At 41.8% G+C, this 24,647-nt stretch overlaps 1 protein-coding gene and 1 long non-coding RNA gene across 2 annotated transcripts in view; one reads left to right on the top strand and one right to left on the bottom strand.

Annotated features, from left to right (window-relative positions):
* Positions 1-7,806: 7,806 nt before the first annotated feature.
* On the top strand, positions 7,807-24,139 carry LOC117501337. The gene is made up of 3 exons (XR_004558013.1): positions 7,807-7,818; positions 15,956-15,961; positions 23,812-24,139. It is a non-coding gene; the product is annotated as an uncharacterized LOC117501337 (long non-coding RNA).
* The window catches only part of LOC117501335 (cell division control protein 42 homolog), an 80,651-nt gene continuing 76,489 nt past the window's right edge, over positions 20,486-24,647 (bottom strand). Inside the window, exon 6 of the mRNA XM_034160191.1 lies at positions 20,486-20,820. Coding sequence (XP_034016082.1) covers positions 20,731-20,820 — 90 coding nt within the window. The 3' untranslated portion in view covers positions 20,486-20,730. The remainder of the gene's footprint in view (positions 20,821-24,647) is intronic.

The following is a 24,647-nucleotide window of genomic DNA, read 5'->3' as shown; positions in this document are numbered from 1 at the left end:
CTATATTTGTACATATGTTGTTGAAATTTACCATTTATATTTCTACATTCTAAATCTTATTTTGACATGATTGTTTTCTAAATAGTTTAGCATTAGCATTTCCTGCACTATATTTGTACATATGTTGTTGAAATTTACCATTTATATTTCTACATTCTAAATCTTATTTTGACATGATTGTTTTCTAAATAGTTTAGCATTAGCATTTCCTGCACTATATTTGTACATATGTTTTTGAAATTCTAAATCTTATTGTGAAGTCTGACTGTTTTCTAAATAATTGTACAAAAACACCTGAAAGCATTTCCTGCATTTATGTAAATAGTTGTATTTAATCTTGTTTTGTTGCTACATTTGTACATGTTTTTGAAATTTACAATTTATATTTACATTTGAAGTTATGAAAATGGTTCTTTAAACAAGTTTGTGGTTTTCACAGTAAAAAAAAAACAAAAAAACTTTCTACTCAGATTTTGTGTGTGATTTTAGGGTCACTGTGTTAATACAGAACGTCAGAATGAATGAAAACCTGGAAAGGCACACAGGTGAGGTTGTGCTGAAAGAAATGACACCAAACAAGGGCAGGTAAACACTTCATAAAGGTAAATTATAAAGGCAAAACCAAAAGTAGTCTCAAACAGCCAGTTATACCCTGGACTCCAGAGGATGATAGCGCCTCCTCTTCTGATTTCATCTCATGCATTTCCAGTTACCTCAGCACTCCATCTAGTCTCTTTTCCCCCCCATTCGTTCCTTTGTCTCGCTGCTGACATAAAAATGATTTCTCTTCTTCCATCATTCTCTCTCCATCTTTCAACTCAATTCAATTCAGAAAGCTTTATTGGCATGAATGTAGAGAATACAGGACTGTCCAAGCACCAGGTTCTGTTACGACACAGAAAAAGAAAACGATACATTTAATAAAATATAGTATCTAGCATATGGCAATTTTGCGTGTGTGTATGTGTATCAGTACCATAATACTATGCACAAATAAACAATGTGGTTTATACCATGAATTCAGTTATTCACATCATTCTCTCTCTCTCGCTCTCCATCATTCTCTTCATTTCTTTCTGCTTCATTGGTTGGCATCTTTCTTCCCCTCCCCCACGTTTCTCATTTCTTTGACTATCGTCGGCGTTCGTGTGTATTTATTTAAGGTGGCGGTGGGGTAACATCCCATAATCACCAATCAGATGGATACTCTGGGTGGTTGTCATGGAAACTTGTGCACGGTTCCTGGTGCCCCTCCCACCCCAGCATCCCACATTTGCATATCACATGACAATAATATCGTTTGTGAAGAAAAAGGTGGAAGCGAGATAAGCGCCACACCATAAGAGAAGATTCTGAGACTGCTGGTTGCCATGGAAACATACAGGCTGGGTCATATTATCATACAAGTCATAATGCATACCATAATAGTTCCTTACTGCCCCCCCCCTGCACCCCCCGCCCTACAGCAGCACATAAGTGCAAATGGACTCCATCAGAGCCAACATGTCTGCCACAGGGCCGACAGACGCATGAAGCAGAAAAACTAACATGCAGACCACTGGTGATGTCACAGACTTCACCTCTGACCTCTGAGAGGAAGAATAAATACAAAACAAACCAAAAAACCAACAACCCAAATCCAGTCACAATTACACAGAAGCAGACCCATGGGTAAAATTAAACGGCACTCAGAGTGACGTGCAGACCTCTGCTGAGGACAGACGTCCACTCTTCCATGATGTGTTTAGACCCCCCCACCGACACTCTCATCAGCCCACTGATGTTCCATGGTTTCCATCCAGGACCCAGATTAGTTCTGTGGACATGCCTGAGACCAAACCTGATCTGACCCGAGTCGTCCACTCAGTTTGACTGACATCACTCGTTGAATTTTAGAGATATTACTAGGACGTTGACCTGTGGGGAACCACGGGTTCCAGACGTGGTCATTTGTACTATATATGGAGGACAGCTGACTTTTGGGGAAAATCTGTTTACAATTATGCAACTTTTTAAAGTATTAACATAAAAAAAAAAAATCAATGAAGGTTTAATCTGTTTTCGGTTGTGTTCAATTTCATAAAATTATTATTTTTTGTCTTCAATTTGCTGTTTTGCAGTTGTGAATCTCGCGCCGTCTCTCGGTCGGTCACTCACGCGAGAGGTCGGTTTGAGCAGAGTTCCAGTGTCGCAGACTGAAATGGTCCACCCCTAAAAATTGGTCCATCCTGCCTCCACTGCGCATGTGTCATTTCGGAGCTCAGCCGCTCATCTAAGACAGAGTCTCTTCACCCAAAGTGATCAAATGGATTAATGGATTAACCATCAGATGACAAGGTAAAACAGTAATGAGGCAAAACTCGGTGACGCATCAGCAGTGAACGCATCGGACAGTGAATGCATCAGCTAGCAGCTTGTGTAGCCACGGCGCTCTGATCGCATCCTCTGTCTTTTATGATGAAATAATTCTGAATTTATGTGGAAATGATTGTTGTACAAAAGGTTCAGATATCTGTCGCTGAGATAGATGATGACTGGAGTGCAGTTTGAAGCAGAAACGAGGTGATAATCTGTGAACCGCAGCTAATGACGCATGAGCAGTGAAGGCAGGGTGGACCGATTTTTAGGGGGGGACCATTCAGTCGGCGACACCGGTTCAAGGCACAGTGTAAACAAATCTCATGAAGTATGGGCAACAAGACAACATTGGGGCATGGCAGAAGTTCATCACAGGTGCTACACCTCCTCTAGGTAACCCTCTAAACTTGAGAGAACGTGTCATCATCATAATCGCTTGTGAACTTGTTGAATCGGCACCATCCACATCCTTGCTAGCCATTGTTTACATGCGCTGTGAGATGCCGGAACTCCGCTGGCGCTGTGGTGCATTCTGGGAAGTGCAGGGGGATTATGGGAAACGTTAAAATACCGAATAAGCTTTTTCGAAGCTGCTTGACCAGTACAATACTGCATGTAAAGAAATTACAAATAACTGAAGATTAATATTTGCACTTTGACAGTGTTCACATTAGAACAAATTTCTTTCTTTTTTTTGGCCTGTGTGAGACACTGTTGAGAGGAATTTTGCTATTTTGTCCGGAGTGTGAACATGTTAATTCTGGGTTTGGGATCACATGCAGACAGAAAATATCCAGATTTAAATCTGCTGTCTGGGATGTTAGAAGATGGACAAACTGACAAATTCTGTCAGGTCGGCAGCAACCTCAGACTTTTATTTTGAAACACAAGCTCTTATTGTGGAAGCGTGTATTGCTCTGATCACCTTGCTGTTTTCAAGACTTAAATACTCATGAAAAAAATACATGAGTGCGCCAAAAGACGAAAGTCAGCTCTTTCTGGATTTCAGTTGATGCGCCGGATACACAAACACACAGAGGCCACTCCCCTTTTATTAAATGTATGACAGACTAGAAGTACAGAAGCTAACGTGGAATAGAAGTCAGAATTCTGCAACCTGTTGACCTTTGTCCCTCTGACGGCACAGCAACGCACTCCAAGTGCTCTTCTAGTTATGTCTTATGTTTTAGTAACACGTCCCCTCTGTCTTGTTGATTTCAGATTTTGGTGTTGTGTGTGTTGACATTTCGTTTCGTTATCGTTTTGGCTGTGAGGAAGCGGCTATGGGCAGAGAACAATGTAAACCACATCCAGAGGGCTCGGTCTACTTCCTGCACATTCAGCTCGGCTCCACCTGACTCTTTAAGTGTGACTCACACCTGAAGACGGATCACGTTCCCCTCGCTGTGCACGCTGCGTGCACACGCACACAAAGACAGGCCTTGGCCAGACCATAATATTCACCCTCCCACCTTCTTCTGACTTCACCGCCTCCACCCCTCCCCCTTCCTGACGTTGACATCCCATAATATGCAGAGTGCTACTCGGTCTGCTGCTCCGTAATAATCTCGCTGCTAATTCTCTCTTTCATTCAGACATCATTTCCTGTCTTCTGGCCTCCCTGAAGTACATCTTTCCTCCAAACAACCGAAAATACCCCGCGTTCCTCTCTGTGACGCGTTCGTCGCCTCTGATCAGCCAGAGGTTCCTCCGTCACATCATCACAGAAAACACATCACCACGGATAACGAGAAAAGTATGTCACTAACTGGTGCAGCGCTATTTTATAAGTAACTATTTCAGAAATTTGTCATGACGCTGTGAATTATGGAAAGTATTTCCACCCAAGTAAAATGTGTGAACGTAGCCAGAAACAATTGCTGAGTGACCTGAGTGATAAATTTGTTGGGTCAACATGATGAATTTATGCTACTGTCACTTAATTACCATGGTTCAGGCCAACTAGATTTGTAAGGGTAAATGTAGCAAAAAAACAAACAAACAACCCTTTTGCTGCTCGCCTGTTTGTGCTCGGGGTCACCACAGCAAAACCGAGGTGGATCTGCATATATTATGCTGATCCAACACAGCAAAGTTAAGTTGACATGTAACTGTACCGTTTTAAGGTAGTTGTAACTCCCCTAATAAAATAAGTAACTCTTAATCATATCAAACAAGTTTGAATGGTCCTAGGACATTACATCAGTGTGTTACATTTGCCCTTACAGGGCAGAGGGCTGGTGGCCAAGTGTTTAGTGCACTTGGTTTCAGTACGGAAGGTTCCCGGTTCAAACCCCACCCCTGCCACATTTCTCCATGTAATGTGGAGTCGCGTCAGGATGGACATCTGGCATAAAACAAGTGGCAAGTCAACATGCAGGTCCACCTCATATTTGCTGTAGTGACCCCGACAACACAAACAAGGGAGCAGCCACAGGGACTTACTTTGTATTTTTGTTACATTTACCCTTACAAATCTAGTTGGCCTGAACCATGGTAATTGAGTAACAGTAACATAAATTTATGATGTTGGCCCAACACATTTACACTTAGGTCACTCAGCAAAATTGTTTCTGGCTACGTTAACACATTTTAATCATTTTTTTTTTTTTTGAGCGTGTTAAAGGATCATTCTGCAGAATGTACCTTTAACACTTATGCAAGTTTAAGGTTTCATATTAAATTATCTTAAAAAACCCACCTTTCTAAGTGTTTGCATGTAGAAGGAACGCTGACATTCACTGGAATTAGCGCAGAAACATGTCGTTTTGGGTTTTTTTGTGACATATGCCACAGAAGTGGGAACATCCACCGAGTGAGTTTTTTGCAGCCAACGCCCTAATGCAGGATAATAAAGAGCTGCAATCTGATTGGCGGATGACATACAGTATAAATTGAAATTCCTGAAAAGGAAGCAGAACACATCTCTGTGTTGTTGACTTCACTAGTGTGAACTCAACAACTCTGCACAAAACTAAGATTGACCTGGGAACAATCACAGAGTGCATATAATACACTCCAGGACACCGTCATAGCACCGGGAAGCACCTTCAGCCAGTAGAGGGTACCACAGGTCCTTCCTTCCTGCTGTTATTAGGCTACAATCTGTACTGCTCCCAGTAAGTGTATATATATTTACTGATGTATACTCGTATTCCAGGTCAACAAACTGTGCAGGTGTTTTTGTTAAATCTGTCTGACTGTACACCCCTGGACCTATTCTACCTACAGCATATAGACTTTTTTATATATATAGAGTATATAGAGCATATAGAGTTTTTTATTAAACCTATCGATAACTGTCTCTGTATCTGTGAATACGCAACATACAATAAATAAATAAAGACACAGGATACTGCACATATGAAGATGCTACAAGCATCAAGTTGCTACCCGATGCTACAGTGTATTTTATGTCCTACATTCTGTATTGCACAGTTTTGGTCAATTTGTATTTAACTGTCTTACGTATGGCTGGTTGGGTAAAAGCTATCCATGAATCTGCTTGTTTTACAAACTCAGTTTACGGTATAGTCTACCTGAGGCCAGGAAGGAAAACAGATTGTTAAAGGGATGTGAAATGTCCGATTATCCTTTCTTGCCCTGACAAGCAGCGCTGTTCTGCCAGTTCACCAATGGTTGGCAGCCTGCCCCTAATAATCTTTTCTGCTGCCCTCATATACTGCATTTTAGTCCTGCTTACAATGTCCATAGTATTGCTCTAGTTTTTCACCCTCTTGTTTTGCCGGGCCTAGGTATTTGCTTTTGCTTTCTGTTTGGACATTTTACTTTGCCCTACTGTTGCACAGTTCTATTACCCAATGATGCTATGCCGCTGCAAATGCACCATGCAGGAATAATAAAGGAATGTCTTATTTTATATGGATTAAGTGTGGTGTGTGTGTGTGGGGGGGGGGGGGGGGGGGTGATGATTTCTGGAGCGCTTCTTGTTGTAACTTCAGTCACTGCAGTGAGAAAAAAAATAGTTTTTTATGAGCTTCTGTTTGTTCATGTTCACTCTCACTGGCTTCTTAATTAATCTGCTGAATTCATAAATGTGTGCCATCCCCCAGGTGTTTTTTTATGTTTGCACCCAGCACCTCTTTGCTCTCTCTCTGTGCAGTAGGAGAGTATGCTGAAGCAACACGTGTTGCCACATTCACCCCACTAGGGACCCCTCTTGGCTGCTGAATGACAACCACTCCGGCAGACAACAGGTCCATCCTCACCTCTGGAAAGTAACCATCCGTCTGCCACAGCCAGGTGAAATGAGTGCGATCCGCAGTGGCATGTATCTCTCCATTTCTCACAGTGCAGCACAATTACACCTCATCCCACCATGTAATCTGCTGACATCATATACTTGTGCCGTCCTCCAGTAAGTACTTTATTTATTGTTGTTTGCATGGTGTGTCCTCACACTGCGCCACAGGAAAACGATCAACCCAAAACAGTGCCGCTGAGTTACATCCTATCCTGCAGAATTTCTATTTAATGTCAGTGTACTTCTAAATCTGGTCCGTGTCACAGTAAAAGTACACTGACATGAATGTAAGTCCCATGTGTGTTGGTGAAGCAGAGTGTGTGTGTGTGTGTGTGTGTGTGTGTGTGTGTGTGTGTGTGTAGACAAGATAACTCAAAAATGGCCAGATGAATTTCCTTCAAATGTGGGAACATTACTTGCACAGATATCTAGAGGTAGTTTGGTCAAAGGTCAAGGAAAACATGGTCCTAAAAACATCTTTTTATATATCACAACAACGAAGAAGCCTAGATGGATCAATCTTGGTGGGAACATAACTTGGATAGATATCTAGTGGTGGTTAGATTTTAGACAACTTTTGTAAAAGGTCAAAGGTCAAAGAAAAGCGCAGTCAAAAAACAAACAAAAAACATATTTTTGTATATCTGAACAGCGGAGGAGCCCAGATGGATGATTTCAAGCATATTGATCAGCAAAATGTTGTGAATGACACAGAAGTCACATGAAGAAGTCACACAGTCAAACACTGACACAACCGATTGTATTTACTTGTACATTTGTATCGTGGTTAGCAGAGCTCGGGGGGGGGGGGGGGTGCATCAGCCCTCTGCTGCCTTTCACTTCAGAGATTTAAATCCTAATATGTGGACAGATTGATGCAGAAACTGTAAGCAACAGGGTGAATGTCTGTCAACGTCACCAGCTCCACGCGGGAATGGGACTGAAAATATTCCTGTAGTGCACGGCGCAGGTTTTCCATCCAGGTTTAATTCCAAAGGTCAGCAGTGTGAAGACGGCCTGCGACCGAGTGCTGGAGCAGAAATTTGAATTCAGAATTTCTGCACAGACATCTCAAGACCATATGGTGTCTTCAGACAGTTCTAATCTGTGAAATGTGACTGAAATAATCTGAGAATATTCTGGTGGCCTGTTGCTCCGCACACCTTGTGGGCAGACGAGCGCACTGTGACGAGTGCGTTTCTACTTTTACTTTGTGGTTCCTCCCGCGAGGCCTCACGAGCCGCCATTTTATCTTACCTACTCTAAAAGCACATGCACACTCCTGCGCTCTCTCTCTCTCTCACGCACATATTCCACGCTCACGCACCCAACCCCCACCCAACACATGCAAACACATGCACACGTATGCAACGCACACGTTGGAGGGGGGGGGGGGGGTTCCATCCATGCACATGTACATGCACGCACACACACACACTGCTCCCCTCCCCCTCCCATTCCATCGTAGGGCACGTCGTGACAAAACAAAGAACAGCCCATAATAGTCAGAGTCACACAGTTTGCATGGCAACCAGTTATGTCAGAGTGTGTATCTGCGTGATGCACTGTATGTATGAACACACACACACACACACACACACACACACACACACACACACACACACACACACACACACACACACACACACACACACACACAACCACTGCAGGCGCACAAACCACACAGCGGCACACATGCACGTAAACCATACACACACTAAAGTGCACAGAGAGGTGTGCACAATATAAACACCAAACTAAACAAGGACACATAAAAGTTTGAACGCACAAAAACACCCACACAAACACAGAATTATAGGCAATAAACAAACACAATAACCAAACATGCACGATTTAACACACGGTCACACAACATTTAGGGCAGACACACAAAAAGTGCACAGAGGTCAAAACAGTCTCACAAAAGACACACAAGATTTAAACGTGCACAAAGACGGACACAAGTAAGAATGCACAGCAGCACACATGCAAAGTCACGGACAGACGCACATCGTAATCAGATGCACAAAATGCGATGCACACACAATTTTTCTGACAATCACAAGTGTCCAAAACATGTCACATTTAATACAAAAACAAAAGTGATATTAAAATCAAGCTGCAGAAACACAAACCCACAAAACATGCATCTCTGTGCACAGTGGCACGAGGACACAGACATGACAATGCACATAATTAATATGCAAAGGCACAAAAATCATTAAATGTGCAAAAACAAAGGCACAAGACGTAAAGGAGCAAAAATCAGACATGAGATGCACAGAAAAATAGAAGAAAGTAACACAAACAGTATGAACACACAACACACAAGCATAAAGTACTGCCAGAAAACACACTAAAGTCACAAGACATTTAAAAATAATTAAAAAAGACACAAAAATGTCTACATTGAACACACTTTTTGACATTTGTGTTTTTAACATTCACAACACAAAAGTTGCACTGTCATTTATATGTGTGCACACATGCATGTTTGTGCATGTGAGTCTGTTTAGACAAAGGGAGAAAAAAAAAATCAAGCATTCACTTTTCTATCCCATGATACAGCTTTTCTATTCTAACCCCTCCCTCTTCTCCCAGCTACGTTGCCCGTGCCAACACACTTATAATGAGGTCAGATGGACATCCAGTAATATTCAGAAGGGAGAATGAGGCATGATGGGATGGACTGGATATGTGTCCTGACGGCCACTTCGTAAAAACACGACGATGGCAGAAAACCAGACGTGTGAAATTGAGCTGGGATCAGTTTGAACATTCGAACTGCAGATCCAAGCTTCCTGTCAAATTGCGCTAATTTTGAATAAATGGAAATCGAACAGTCATAAATCCATCTGGATGGCAAATGGCATGGAATGATGGCGTCTTGGGTCATCCTTATGTTGTTACCGAGCCTGGGCTGCACGCAGGCTGAAACATCACCAAGCATCAGAATCAGACAAACCAGAAGAGGCTCAAATCTGGCCCTGGGGCACTTAGCTGTGGCTGAAGTTAGTTAAGTGAGCTGATCCATGAGGTCACCGTCTTCCACCTTGTCCTGGAGGTCACAGTGATCCTCCTGGAGTTCCCGACCCAAGGAGTTCCCCGACCATTACATGTTCTGGGTCTACACTAGAGGTGGGTGGATCGATCCTAATATCGATAATATCAATACTAACGCTGGTATTGATATTGAACGATCCTCGTGTAAAAGATTGATACTCAAACTTTTTTTCTCTCCCGCACGCACTGACTACTGCGTACGCAGATTCATCAAAGTCTACTCTCTGTCTGTAAGAGCAGCGCTGCGCTGTGTCACACAACATGGAGCAGCTCACCCTTGTATTGTGGTTTGTCAGCCCTCTGCCTCAGGGGATTTTGTTTTAAGTTGTGTTGAGTGATAATTTTTTTAAACAAAAATGTTGATTGTGATAATAAAGTATTTTGTTGTCACGTACAATGTTTGGCGAAATTGTATCCTAGGTCTTTTGGATCCTTTGGCTCGATGAAGCTTAAATTTGAAAAAGTATCGGTATCGGCGATACTGGGCCTGTATTTACTTGGTATCGGATCAATACCAAATTTCCTGGTATTACCCACCTCTAGTCTACACCACTAAATCAGCAGCTCAGCATTCCGGCTCGGCTCCTTCACCACAACATTAAGCACAACCCGCCTCACTGGTGACACCGCCCCCCCCGCCATAGTCGTCACAGAGATCACAATAACTGGTTCGTAAAGGATTAAAGCAACAGATCTTTATAGTTTGTCCACAAAGACGTTTCAAAACCTGTTAACATCAGTAACACAGAGCCTAAAGCACCACTGGTACAAAAATAAAAAAGAAAAGAAAAACCACACAGCTGACCTTTGACCTCCACAGTTATACTATAACCTCAATTTGGCCTTAAACAGAGTGTGTTGAAATAAATCCATGAAATTCAATAAATGATCTGGATTCTTTATCTGGGGTCAAAGTGAAACCCCAGAAAGACACTTTTCGGTCAAAGAGGTTATAAATAAAAAATAAAAATGGGCAGAGGGCAGAGGGGCATGATGGGAAAAAACATTAAGGATTAAATAATGACATGAAGAAACAGAAAACAGGTTGGGTTCAGGTTTCACGCTCAGACAAAAGAGCCAGATCCATTTTAGAGTGTCAGTCAAAATGAAGCCGGGTCATTTACATACAGTGCTGGGCACCAAACAAAACCAGGGGAACAGCGCCACCTAACGCTCACTGTGCAAAACTGCATTAAAAAATTCTAATCACAAGAAAGTTCCAGTTAAAATATAACGAAAACCATTTTGCGTCCACTCATGTTAAGTCAAAAGGTAAGAAACAGATTTACAAAACAAAATAGAATTGAGATCAGTGGATCAGGTTTTACAGTGCATCCGGAAAGTATTCACAGCGCTTCACTTTTTCCACATTTTATGTTACACCGTTATTCCAACATGAAGCTAACTATTTTTTTTTACCTCAAAATTGTATTAACAACACCCCATAATGACAACATGAAAAGAGTTTTTTTTTTTTTTTATAATTTTTGCAAGTTTACTAAAAGTATAAAACTAGTATTCACACCCTTTGCTCAGTACTTTGTTGATGCTCCTTTGGCAGCAATTACAGCCACAAATCTTCTTGAATATGATACAACAAGCTTGGTGCAACCATCTTTGGGCAGTTTTGCCCATTCCTCTTTGTAGCACTTCTCAAGCTCCATCAGGTTGGATGGGGAGCGTCGGTGCACAGCCATTTTCAGATCTCTCCAGAGATGTTCAATCAGATTGAGGTCTGGGCTCTGGCTCTACCACTCATTCACAGAGTTGTGCTGAAGACACTCCTTTGATATCTTGGCTGTCTGTTTAGGGTCATTGTCCTGCTGAAAGATGAACCGCCGCCCCAGTCTGAAGTCAAGAGTGCTTTGGAGCAGGTTTTCATTCAGGATGTCTCTGTACATTGCTGCATTCATCTTTCCCTCAATTGTGACTAGTCTCTCAGTTCCTGCTGCTGAAAACACCCCCACAGCATGATGCTGCCACCACCATGCTTCATAGGAAGAGAATTTTGTTGGTTCTGGTCCGAGAGTCCTTCAGGTGCCTTTTGGCAAACTCCAGGTGGGCTGCCATGTGACTTTTACTAAGGAGTGGCTTCCATTTGGCCACTCTACCATACAGGCCTGATTGATGGATTGCTGCAGAGATGGTTGCCCTTCTGGAAGTTTCTTCTGGAAGGTCTGACAGAGTGACCATCAGGTTCTTGGTCACCTCCCTAACTAAGGTCCTTCTCCCTGATCCCTCATCTTAGACAGGTGACCATCTCTAGGAAGAGTCGTGGTGGATCCAAACATCTTCCATGTATGGATGATGAAGGCCACTGTGCTTATTGGAACCTTCAAAGCAGCAGAAATGTTTCTGTACCCTTCCCCAGATTTGTGCCTCAAAACAATCCTGCCTCGGAGGTCTACAGACATTTCCTCTGACTTCATGCTTGGTTTGTGCTCTGACATGCACTGTCAACTGTGGGACGTTATATGTAGACAGGTGTGTGCCTTTCCAATTTATGTTCAGTCAGCTGAATTTGCACCAGGTGGAGTCCAATTAAGCTGTAGAAACATCTCAAGGATGATCAGTGGAAACAGGATGCATGTGAGTTCAATTTTGAGCTTCATGGCAAAGGCTGTGAACACTTATGTACATGTGATTTCTTAGTTTTTTTTTAATAAATTTGCAAAATCTCAAAAAAGTTTTTCGCAGAAATAAAAAAAAACTTTTTCACATTGTCATTATGGGGTATTGTGTGTAGAATTTGGAGGAAAAAAATAATTTAATCTGTTTTGGAATAAGGCTGTAAAATAAAAGGTGGAAAAAGTGAAGCACTGTGAATCCTTTCTGGATGCACTGTAGTATTGCTTCAAAGAATGTAATAGCTTTCGAGATACTGAGAATTTGGGTTATCTGTGCAACGACATAATCCATCCATTTTCTATACCCCTTACTCCAATTAAGGGTCATGGGGCTGCTGCTGGAGCCTATCCCAGCACTCATAGGACGTGAGGCAGGGTACACCCTGGACAGGATGCCAGTCTGTCACAGGGCCACATACAGACAAACACTTTCACACGCACACCAACAGACAGTTTAAAGTTCCCAGTTCACCTATCCTGCATGACTTTGAATGTGGGAGGAAGCCGGTGCACCACACAAACAAGAGGGAAAAGACACAAACTCCACAGGTGGGAATTGATCCCATGACCTTCTTGCTGTGAGGCAACAGTGCCAACCACCAAGCCACCGTGCTGCCCGCTAGGACATAATAATGACAACTGTCACCCTGAGAGTGACCGGTATCTTGCCAAAAGATGAACAAGCGAGACTACCACGAGGAACCACCACCATGAAGAGGGACTGACGGGCAAGGCCATTCATTATATTCATGCTAAATTTGAAGGCAAAAAAGCACAAATTGTGACCAGCAAAGGGTTGTTTGGGTTTATTTTTAGTGTTTGACCTTTCTGTGGTCTTGACCTTTGACCTTGACCCTTTTGTGTGCTGAACGTTAACTCCATAGGACTGCTATATGTCAACTTACAAGAGTTTGCAGTGATGATTTACACTCTTCACGCCCTTGAAAAAAAGTTTTTTGTTTGACCTTCCTGTGACCTTGACTCTTTTGTGTGCTGAAAGGTATTTCCGTAGGACTGCTATAGGTGAACTTGTGAGAGTCTGCAATAATGATTTACACACTTTGTCACACCTTAAAAAAAAAAATCTAAATTTTGCAAGTTTTTTCATGATTATGTTATCAATGACATCACAACTTAAAACCTTTGATATATTCTGGATCCTCTCACCAAGCCCTTTAATTTGGTGTATTACACAACATTTTTTACTGTAATCTGAATTTTGACCTAATTTAGGTCACCTTTGACCTCAAGCAAAACCCTGAAGGTCAATGTCGATCTCTTATCCCAGGTAATGGCTTATGGGCAAGGCCAATCACTATGTTCATGCCAAATCTGGAGGCAAAATTTTAAAAATTGTGACCAGAAAAGTTGTTTTGTTGAATTTATTGTTTGACCTTCCTAAGACCTTGAACCTTTTGTGTGCTGAAAGGTATCTCCATAGGACTGCTACATGTAAACTTACAAGAGTCTGCAATGATGATTTACATGTAGTACCTCATACATAAACAGCGTGGGGCAGTTTGTGTATGAGTTACTACAAGGACAAACGAGAATTTTAGAGGCATGGCTGTGGTGAGGACGAGGCAGTTAAAAGCCCATTATCCGAGCAGCTGGTGGCTACGAAGACAGGACAGGCTATGTTTGCTCTGCCTTCTCGCGCACTTGTTGTGACAATCCCACCTGGTTTGTGCACTGGACACTATACAAAATAATTATTTTGTAGCGGATTAATCATTTTCTGTCAGAGTTTGGCAGTTGAAAACACCTCTAATCGTTTCTGGAATCACAGAGAACTGTTTCATCTGGACCCTTTTTTTCCTGTCCTCGTGTGCTTCATGAGGTGGAGAACATATTGTAATAGCCTAAAAGGTATAATTATATTGTAATAACTTGGTAAAAGTTGCATGTTCATTCCTTCTTTAAAAGCAGCTGTAAAAGTATGTTTATGATAGATTTCACAATGACTTGCACTCAAGAGGAGCATTTGCGCAGAATGCCAGCTTGCAAAAGAGTGATTTTGCAGACAATAACGGTCGAACACAAATTTAAAAGTTGGATCACTGGTGTCAAAATGAAGACGAGCATTTACGCAGAACACGAGCGCGCAGAAGTGATTTGATGAGTGATTTTGCAGACAATAATGGCCGAACATGAAGTTAAAAGTTGGATCAAGGGTGAGCCGTGGAAGAAATAGAGACAGCGAGAAGAAGTGCATTTAATAACTCTGGAACACAGGTGAACTGTGGCCTGGTGCACGGATGCGCACACAGGCTGGACTGTGCAGGAGTGTCTTTTTTTTGGACTGCGTTTAAAAAATGTGAAAACATCTTGAATGGATGCTGTGAATTGAAAACCCACACTTTAAAGGGACCAAGGATGCAGGGTTGGACCAAACCCCTGCCTAAACGGGCAACAATGTCACATTATATGGTGCTACATGGATCATATGCAGTGACACGAGCCATTTGAGACTGTACGGGGCTAAAATGACAGGTGGCTGATTAGAGGCTGATACCGGGCACATGTGAGGTACTTAGAGGCACATAGAGCCTTCTGCATAGCACATATGTGATAGATTTAGACATGGTTCATTATTCAAATAGTAACAGAATAATTTGCATCACATTTTTTTTTAACCAGAATTGGAGCAACTTTCATTTTTGGCCCCTGTACAAACTGAAACTGATCTTTGTCACAATTTTTGCAGTTTTTACGCCATAACTCCAGAACATTCAGTCATAGATAGACCAAAATATACCTTTTTGGAATCTTTATGATCAGACAATAATGTGGTATAGTTTTTAAATTTTAAAACCCTGTGTAATTCTTTATTGACCCCTGTAGCTCATTAGAGTTCAGCTCCAGGATGGCTCCATATCTGAAATTGAAGTTAATTTAGAATATGTGTGCCAAATTCCATGCTTTTATCAAAAAATGAACAATTGTTTTGCTATGCCGCCCCACGATGGTAGCAAATCTAGTGATGAAACACAGAAATTAAACTGGGCAACATCTGCTTTTGTAACTGACAAACATGATGCATTTAAAACGATAAAAGTCCAGTTATCACTCCTTTAAGGCAGAGGTGCTGCCAGGGATTTTGGGGCCCATGAAAAGAAATATTACTGGGCCACCCCCCATATTATTTCGTCAGTATTATAATTGTATTAGGAACCTCTCTTGGCACCTGTCAATCATGGGCCCCTAGAATCCTTCTCCTTATTCTCCCCTTTTCGACAGCACTGCTTTAAGATGTCAAACAAGAATCATCTTCCTTCATGCATCACATGGGGTGCGACAATCATGTGACTTTTCATTAAAATCCACTAAACTGGTTTTGTTCGAGAAGGTATAAAATTCTTTACATCAGGACATTTTATAAACTGCTAAAACATTTAAAGGAACGCTTTGAAAACACGCCAGTTCTCAATGGGGGAGGTGAAAATCTTTCCTGATATGGACCAGGTAATGTTCAGGAATGACAGGACGCCACATCGTTTGATGGAAATGAAAACAGTCATCCTACAGAGGGCTGAACTCAAAGACACCATCGTGGTATGCTCCTAATGAGGCGACGGCTGGTGTCCGGGGGGGGCGATCGCCTCCCAGATGTGGAGCAGGACATCACTTAGCTTCTGGACAGTCTGAGGTGCAACCTGGCGGTGTTGAACGGACCGAAACACAAAGTCTGAGGTGTTCTATTGGATTTAACTCAGGTGCACATGGGGGCCAGTTAATGGTAGTTCCTTCATCCTCCAAGAACTGCTTGCGTACTCTTGCCATGTGAGGCCGACTATTGTCACGCACCAGCAGGAACCCAGGACCCACTGCACCAGTGTAGGTTCTGACAATGGGTCCAAGGATTTCATCCCAATACCTAATCACAGCCAGGATACCATCGTTTAACCACGCACCCTCATAAAGTCTGTTTCTAATGATCTGGTCAGAGATTCACATCTGTGGCCTGCTGAAGGTCATTTTGTAGGGCTCTGGCGGTGCTCATCCTGTTCCTCTTTGGACAAAGTAGCAGACACCAGTCCTGTTTATTAGTTCAGAACATTCTACGGCTCTCGCAGAGTAACTGCCCGTCTCCTCAAATCTCCTCCATGCACGAGACCATGCTGGGAGTTGCAACAAAAGTTCTGGCAAAGGCACATATTGATGTGCCATCCTGGAGGACTGGGACTACCTGTGCAACCTCTATCGGGTCCAGGTACCATACCACGCTACCAGTAGGTGACACTGACCCAAACCAAATGCAAAACTACTGTAAAGTCAGTCAGAAAAGATGAGGAAGGAAAAATGTCTGTGGCCTCCACCTGTAAAACTATTCCTCTTTTGGGGTTCGTCTCAATGTTGCCCCACTGGAGCACCTGTTAATTTCATTAATACCAAAGCAGCTGAAACTAACAACCCCCTCTGCTACTTAATTGACCACATCAGTATCCCAGATGAAATGAATTGACACTGTACTCTGATTTAAAAGCGTTCCTTTATTAAATAAGAGTATTTTGGTCAAAATCGTGAGCGACTCAGTTCTGAAATAAAACTTATTTGTTGCACTAATCAGATAGAGTAAAATAAGACAGTTGAGAGGATTAGTGACAATTTGGTGAGAACATTAAATCATTTGAATAATTTTTTTTTGTTGGGGGGAGATGAAACCGTTGACATAATTCACTAACATTTTTTTCAACTAATATAACTGAATTACTGGTCAGAAAAATAAAGCTGCAGGGGTGGTTAGAGTGAGCTTGGTTTCAGTGCGAAAGGCTGTTCAAACCCCACTACTGCCACATTTCCCTATGTAATGTGGAGTTGCGTTAGGAAGAGCATCTGGCGTAAAAATTGTGCTAAAATCAACATGCAGATCCACCTTGGATCTGCTGTGGCGACCCAGAGTGAAAACAAGGGAGTAGCAGAAGGGACGAACTTACTGGTCAGAAAATGAAGTACTTAGATTTAAGTGAAAATCATGAACCACATGCACAGCTGCATTTCAAAAAGCTTGGAATTACAAATATATAGATTTCTATATAGGTTAGCAGAAAAACAAGGATGAAAAGTTGCTTGTGTGTGTGGGGCCCTCAGGCTGATGTCATAAAATAAACAAACCAAAAACAAAAAACACCAACACCATTCAAGTACTGTTTTTATTATTACTTCTAAGCACCCAACAGTTCATCTTTGAATCCAAAATTTTCTTTATTTGTAATTATTGCCTTAAAAGCTTATTATTACTAACAGCAAGATTTTCAGTCCATGGGACGAGGCCAAAGATGCACCAAACATCAAATAATAAAAAGTATCAGAAATAACATAATGATCCCCAAGAAAAAAAAATTATAAAATACTTGTAACTGTCATAAGATTATTCAAATTAAACCATCATCTCCAAAAGAAGGGAAGAATAAAATAAGTGTCAGCAGAGTTCATTTTTATGCACTCAGTTAAAATATTCATATTATTGGTCCAGTTCAATCAGTTACTGATCCCACAAACTTTATATTTTCAGACCTGATCAGAAGACTTAAGGGTTCTTTTTTTTTTTTTAAGAGACATTTTTCTCTTTTCCTCCCTCAGAAATAAAGCATAAAATTTGAAAATGTTCAGACTTAATATTTTGTCACCATTAGACTGAGTGCTGTTCCTGCTTGAGGCCTCCAGGTGGCGCTAATGAACCAACACGTGCTTGGGCTTCCAGTCAAACTGAAAACAGCTCAAAACCAAATTTGTTGACTTTTCCACAAATTTAACTTCAAGAACCGACACACCAGGTTTAAACCCAACCCAGCGTTTTATATAATTTAGTCCTGAGTGATGTTTTAGGTAAGCAACACTCCTAGAAGATGGAAAGAGGCCCATAAAAAGTACACAGTCTCTTTGGCATTAATGTCACTTAAGAGTAAAAGCCTAAAAACCAAAGTCAGTGAGGACGCACTTAATTATTTGATGTTCTCCGATTACTGCAGGAGTGTGAAACTGAATCGTGATTTGGAATCTCAATCTCTTTCCATTAATGTGGATTAAGTCCAGTTGGTGTCTGCGGGTCCAGCAGGGACGCGGCTGCAGGGAACGTTCGTTAGCGCCCGGGTCATGTCCCAGTCTGCCTCTTTTTATTAAAATCATCCCGTTTGCCACAGGGAGTGCCTGTTTAAATCCACTGGTGTAGAATCACAAATGCATTCATGACAGCTTTTTTTTTTTTTTTAAGTTTCCATCTAGAAGTAAAACAACACAAAACAACAAAAAAATACCTGCTGCAGGAGATTTTAGAATGTAACAGAAAATTAAGTTTTTAATCAAAATTAACCATGGGGCAGCATGCAGATGATTGTGGGTAGATGACAAAAAAATGTAGCTTACCATGGCTGCAGAATGGCGCCCCCTACCTTTCTACCAACTAAGAAAAAGAAGAACTTTATCTTCACCGGCTGCCTGTTGGCATAAAGGCAGCAGCTTTTCTCGACAAACCGAACAAATGTTCAGATGAGGAATGCTACATCCTTTAAAGCCACAACCAATCACAAATCACTTTCGGTTTCTCGCTTGCATGTGCTCTTCACGTAGCGGTGCAATGTCACGCATGTTTAACTTTGTTAGAACGTTACGCCAGATTTTGGTAGCGGTAACTACTCTTGTTGTAGGAACGCTAGTTAGCTTGATGTTTATGATAAATGTTCTTTTAATTTTCAATATCACTAACAAAAAAGAAAGATTTTTGAGGAAAAACCCATTTCTGACAGCTGTTTGTGCAGTAAGAGTTTTCTGTCTGAGCTGTCAAAGAGTGACACGCCACCTTAGAGTTTGAAGGCACATATCTGATCCAGCTTCAAAATCAGTTTTTTTTTGTGCAAAAGCAATCACAATAAAGTTTTTAACAGTAAAAAGAAGTCACCTTTGTGATTTCTGCTGAACTTGAAGGAAAAATCGAACCTCAATCCAAATTTTTTAAATACATTTTCTTTTGTGATTTTGCAGAGAATCTGACAAATCAACTGAACATGTCGACAGGTGCTGGATTCCTGAGCGAGCACTTTAAGAACCAGGGCCCATATTTACAAAGCATCCTAAGGCTAAAAGTAGCTCTGAGTGATGTCATTCTAAGAAAAACCTTAGAATTCCTCAAATTCTAAGGCATTTCTAAGGCCTAAGACCTTAAACCTTAAGAGCGCTCCTAAGGTGCCAAACTATTAAGAGGAGGGACGAGCACTTTTAAGAAGCCTCAGAGTGTCGTCAACAGAGAAGATGGCAGAAAGACAGAAAGAAGGTGAGATATTCTCCGTATGTTGAATGGCAGTGATTCAGTAACACGCTACCGGCTTGGTGGTGCAGGGATAATGTTTCTGGTTGACCTCATCATAAAGCTTACTTTTCCCGCCTAGTATAGTAACATAATAACGCCTGAGATGAAGGTTATCACAACACTGCAACACCTGGCTATGGGAAAAATGTCTATTCTATAACATTCATACAATTATTAATATCAAAGTAAGCAATGTCAACAGTCAAAGCCTAAACTCAGCTGTTTGAGAAGAACTTGGGTTGTGTGCTGCAATCTCTGCTCTTGCTTTGGATTGCAGCACGCACCAGCGCTTCTCACACTCGTCACTTGCGTGCAATTAACAGCACAGAGAGTAATCATAACGATAAGATGATTAACATAAAAATTGCCATGTGAATGAGGTATGTTCCAACATTCTGAAACTGCCTAACATTTAATTTTGCTGAGTTTCATCTTGACATTAAATTATTTTCACCATTATACATTTCAGGTTATATGATCGGTTGATTTTACTGTCAACTAGGAGAACATTTGTTTTTTTCTTTTTCCCTTTTTGTGACAACCAATCACAGCTCTTAGAAGACTGTGTCTAACCTAGCAATGGGGTCAACCGCACCACCTAAAGAAAGGTTTCTGTCCCCTCCTTGCTCAGAGCTGCTCTCAGACACTTCCTGGACACTTAGGCTAAGATTCCTTGGTAGGAATCTTTAAGTTAAGTTGGGAGCTCTCTGAGATCCTTTGTGAATATGGGCCCAGAACTATAAGAAATTCTTGCACAACAAATAAATGTGTAGGATTTCCACTTCTTGTCTACAAGACGTGGCAGCAGGTCTAACAATTTTTTTTTTTTACTGGAATCCTGACTTCATCCACTTTAAGGTGTTTGTGAGGCACATACGTCTAAACAGCTGAACCTGCTTTGTGTTTTTGTTAAAAGCCCACAAGTTAAGAAAGGAGTGCTATTTAAGTGTTAAACATTATTACAGCTAATGATGAAAATACAGTCTGTCGGTTCCAAAACCACACCCGTGTTTAGTCGCTTTAGCTGAAGGCACTGAAGAGTCCATCTCCTCCTGTCCCCGCGCTTCTCCCTCTCATAGCTTCCTGTCCATCTCCTGCTGCGTTCGTGGCATCTATAGCAGCACGCAACGTTTTCTGGGTTTGGTTTCTGGAGGCTCCAAAGCAGCTAGTATGGCCTCGTCGAACACATTCTTCAACCCTCTCTGGAACACAAACAAACAGTTGTTACTCGTGTATCCGCCACACTGCGAGATAAAATCCTAAAACAACGCGTCCGCTAGGGTGGTCCTCTATGGTATGCCAAAAATAAAAATATGACTTTAAGGTGCTTCCTGACAAAATTCTTCATCTTCATGAGAAAATGTTTGGTGCAAAATTTTATATTTTGATACGACGCGTGGTGGAAACTGCAATGATTGAGTATATTAGCGCAAACCAGCAATAATGTACCTGTTCACAAATGAAATACAAGTTGAAACAATCTTTTCTCCTTTAAATGACCATACAGGAGAGATAAAAAGCATTAGATGTAACTGTCTATTTGAAAACAAAGTCATGGGGAGTGGCGTTTGGTTCTGATTTTCTTCACCTCTGGAACCTCAGGTTGATGCCACTCAACAATTTGCAGCAGGTGTTGGTCCTACTGTTCATCCTTTGTTAGGATCTGATTGTAATCCTGGATAAGTGCAAGTCCTCGCTCAGTAAAATCATTGACAGCAGTGATGTTATCCAGGACCTGCTGTGACGACTGGAATGATGGGTCATCCTCTCACTCTGAGGAGTCCTTGATGAGGAAGTGCATGTTAAATTCCTCAAAAATGCGACCTGAGGCAGATGTAACAAAATCTGCCACTAATGAACTAATGTATCCAGTCCATAACTCAAAATGTCACTCACACGTCTCACACACACACACACACACACACACACACACACACACACACACACACACACACACACACACACACACACACACACACACACACACAAAAGAACAGGCCAGGCGGCTGTGGTATTTTTCAAATCATGAAATTTCATCCAATTTATTTTTGCCCCTAAAGCAGGGGTGCCCAAGCTTTTTGAACTGACATCTACTTTTAAAGTTGACAGTGTATTGAGATCTACCAAGCCATATTGAACGCCATAGCGTAGCCGCAATTTATTGTGCACCAATATAACAATTTTCTGGCACAAATATAAAGTTTAACAGTAATAATACATTACTGCAGTAAATGTGCATGGTGCAAAGAATAAGCACAAGTAGGCCTAGGACTGGCATGTAACAACAACAAACAACTCAAATAATACAATCCTTAATTCAAGTTGGAAAAGTTGTTCCCTACCCTAGTGGGACTTCTGGCACTGAGAGGAGGCAGCTAGTCTCTCGTAATCCGGACAGTAGGAGCTGAGTGCCAGATGTGAGCAGGCTGCAAAGTGCTCATCAGTCATGGTGGATCTGTATTTTGACTTGATGATTTTCACGTGTGAAAAGGCAGATTCACACACAAGTTGATCCAAAAAGTGCAGTCAAATTCTGTGCAGTTTGTCTGAGGCTGGGGTGCTTCTCTTTCTACATTAGACTCTAAAATTGGACTTTATGCCACATGTTGCTCTGGATTTCACCTCAATGTCATTTTTCATTTTTTGACAAGTCCGATGGCTACAAAAAGGTGATTTAGTGGGGAAGACAGCGTTGTAGATCTTGTGGATCGTCTTAAAATACTGCTCCAAATTGCCTTTGTTCGGTAATGCCACATTTGTATTGTAGATAAGGCAGATGATTTGCCATTCGAATAAATGAAAAAATAAATAATCTTCCTCCCACTCTGGAAGAAATGATCAGTTTTGGATTTTTTCGCCTCTGCCACTGTAGCCCCTCATGACCTCTTGACCCTGCGCATCCGCAGATAGAAAGAACCGTGTGAGATCCCCCCCCATGTGATCGACTGGAAATCAGCCCGCGATCACCCGGTTGGGTATGCCAGCAAAGGAACCAAAAAATGAATAAACACCTTGGAAAAAGTTGAAGTTTATTTTTTGGGGACCACCCTAGCGTCCGCTCTCGCCTTGTTCAGTTTGCATCACCGCTCATCTGTCAGCCATTACTCCAGATTAAACAAACCCAACAGACTTCGTTTGAAGCCCGTTTGTGAGAGGAAGCTTTTTGTCTGACTAAACAAAAGCTGTTTGGGTTTTATTTTAAATTTGCTTGAGACTGAGCACCTACTAATCGTGTTATTGGTTTTAAAACAAACATTTCACTTTGGGTCACGCTGTAACCTAACCAAACTATTATCTCACGCTTTAACCTAACCAAACTATTATCAGCAGCAGGCTGCTGAACTGTTGGCCCCCCAACCAGGTCTATGGAAGGATAAAACCGCCTATGCACACACAGTCCTGGTCAGAATGACCACCATCCCTGAATTTTAGGTGCAAAATTTATAATACGTTGAAAATTAAATGTAAATGAACGAGTTATGTATATAAAATCACATGCATGTCTGCCTGCTCAAATACTCAGGGACCCGAGTGTATGCCACAGCAGAGTGAGATATCAAATTTGTATTGTTTTGTAACATTGTTAAGTTATTTAATGTTCATTTTATTTTTTTTAAATCATTGTTTCATGTTTTGCACTGTACTGACTTAAGACCTTTCAGATCAAGTGCGCATTGTGCTCACTTTTCCACTTCCACTCGAATTTTGTTTAAGCGTGTCTGCATGCGCAGAACGTGCATAGGGGATAGAGTTTCTTACATCACCATGTTTGTGAAGAGTTGTGTGTTCCCCCCCCCCCAAAAAAGAAAAAAAAGAAAAAAAAAAAAGAAAAACAGTCTGCAAGTCATAACCACAAGATTAGAAGCAAAACACAGTAGAACGAGTGAGACATCACCCTGCTGGGAGGAGCTTCTTTTTCAGTGATTGTTTGTCAGTGAGACCGGGCGGAGCCGAAGCAGTCGATGTGATTGAGCAGACACGCTCAATCCAAAACTCTTCACTTTTGGACATATACAGACCACACACCCAGTTTGAGCAATGGGACTTCTGCAAATTTGTCTAAGGTACATGAATAGTTTGAAAATAAAACACGTTAGAGTACCACTGAACACCGAATTGGACTTCTCAGCCTCCCTGGGAAAGTCTATGCCAGGGTACTAGAGAGGAGACTTAGAAAGTTACTCGAAGCTCAGATTCAGGAGGAACGATGTGTGTTCCATCCTGGTTGTAGAACAGTGGACCAGCTCTTTACCCTCACAAGGATATTGGAGGGAACTTGGGAGTATGACCAACTAGTCTACATGTCTTTTGTGGACTTGGAAGAGGCGTATGACTGGGTCTCTTAAGGTATGTTGCGGGGGATGCTGCATAAGTATGGGGTACTGGATTCACTACACTGTGCAATAGGAGCCGTGTCCACATTACATCAGACTTGTTTCTGGTGGGAGATGGGCTGCGTCTTGTCACCAATCCTGTGTGTGAGGTTCACGGACAGGATTTCAAGGTGCAGTCAGGGACCAGAGGGTGTCCAGTTTGACCTCAGAGTCGCAGCTCTGCTTTTTGCGGATGATGTGGTTCTGTTGGCTTCAAAAGGCTGTGACCTCTAGCGCACACTGAGCAGGCTTAAGGCTAAGCGTGAAGAGAGTACGAAGAGAATCAATACCTTCAAATCTGAGACCTTAGTCCTCTGTCAGAAAACAATGGATTGTCCCTTCTGGGTCAGGGGAGACTTACTGCGTCAAGTGGAGGGGTTTACGTATCTCGAGGTCTTGTTAAGCAGGAGATCAATAGACGGACTGGAGTAGTGTCTGAGGTTTTACAGACGTTGTACTGGACCATCATGGTAAAAAGACTGAATTTACTAGTTGATTAACACTCCTATGTTCACCTATGGTCATGAACTTTGTGTAATAACTGAAAGAATAAGACTGTAGATACAAGCAGCAGAAATTCTTCCGTTATGTATCTGGGCGTACACTCCTGGACAGGGTGAGAAGGTTGATTATCCAGGACGGACTCGGAGGAGAGC

Source organism: Thalassophryne amazonica, chromosome 20, assembly GCF_902500255.1.
Source record: "Thalassophryne amazonica chromosome 20, fThaAma1.1, whole genome shotgun sequence".
Lineage (NCBI taxonomy): Eukaryota > Metazoa > Chordata > Actinopteri > Batrachoidiformes > Batrachoididae > Thalassophryne > Thalassophryne amazonica.
Note: the sequence above shows the minus strand (reverse complement) of the source record. Positions and strands in the feature narration are given on the sequence as shown.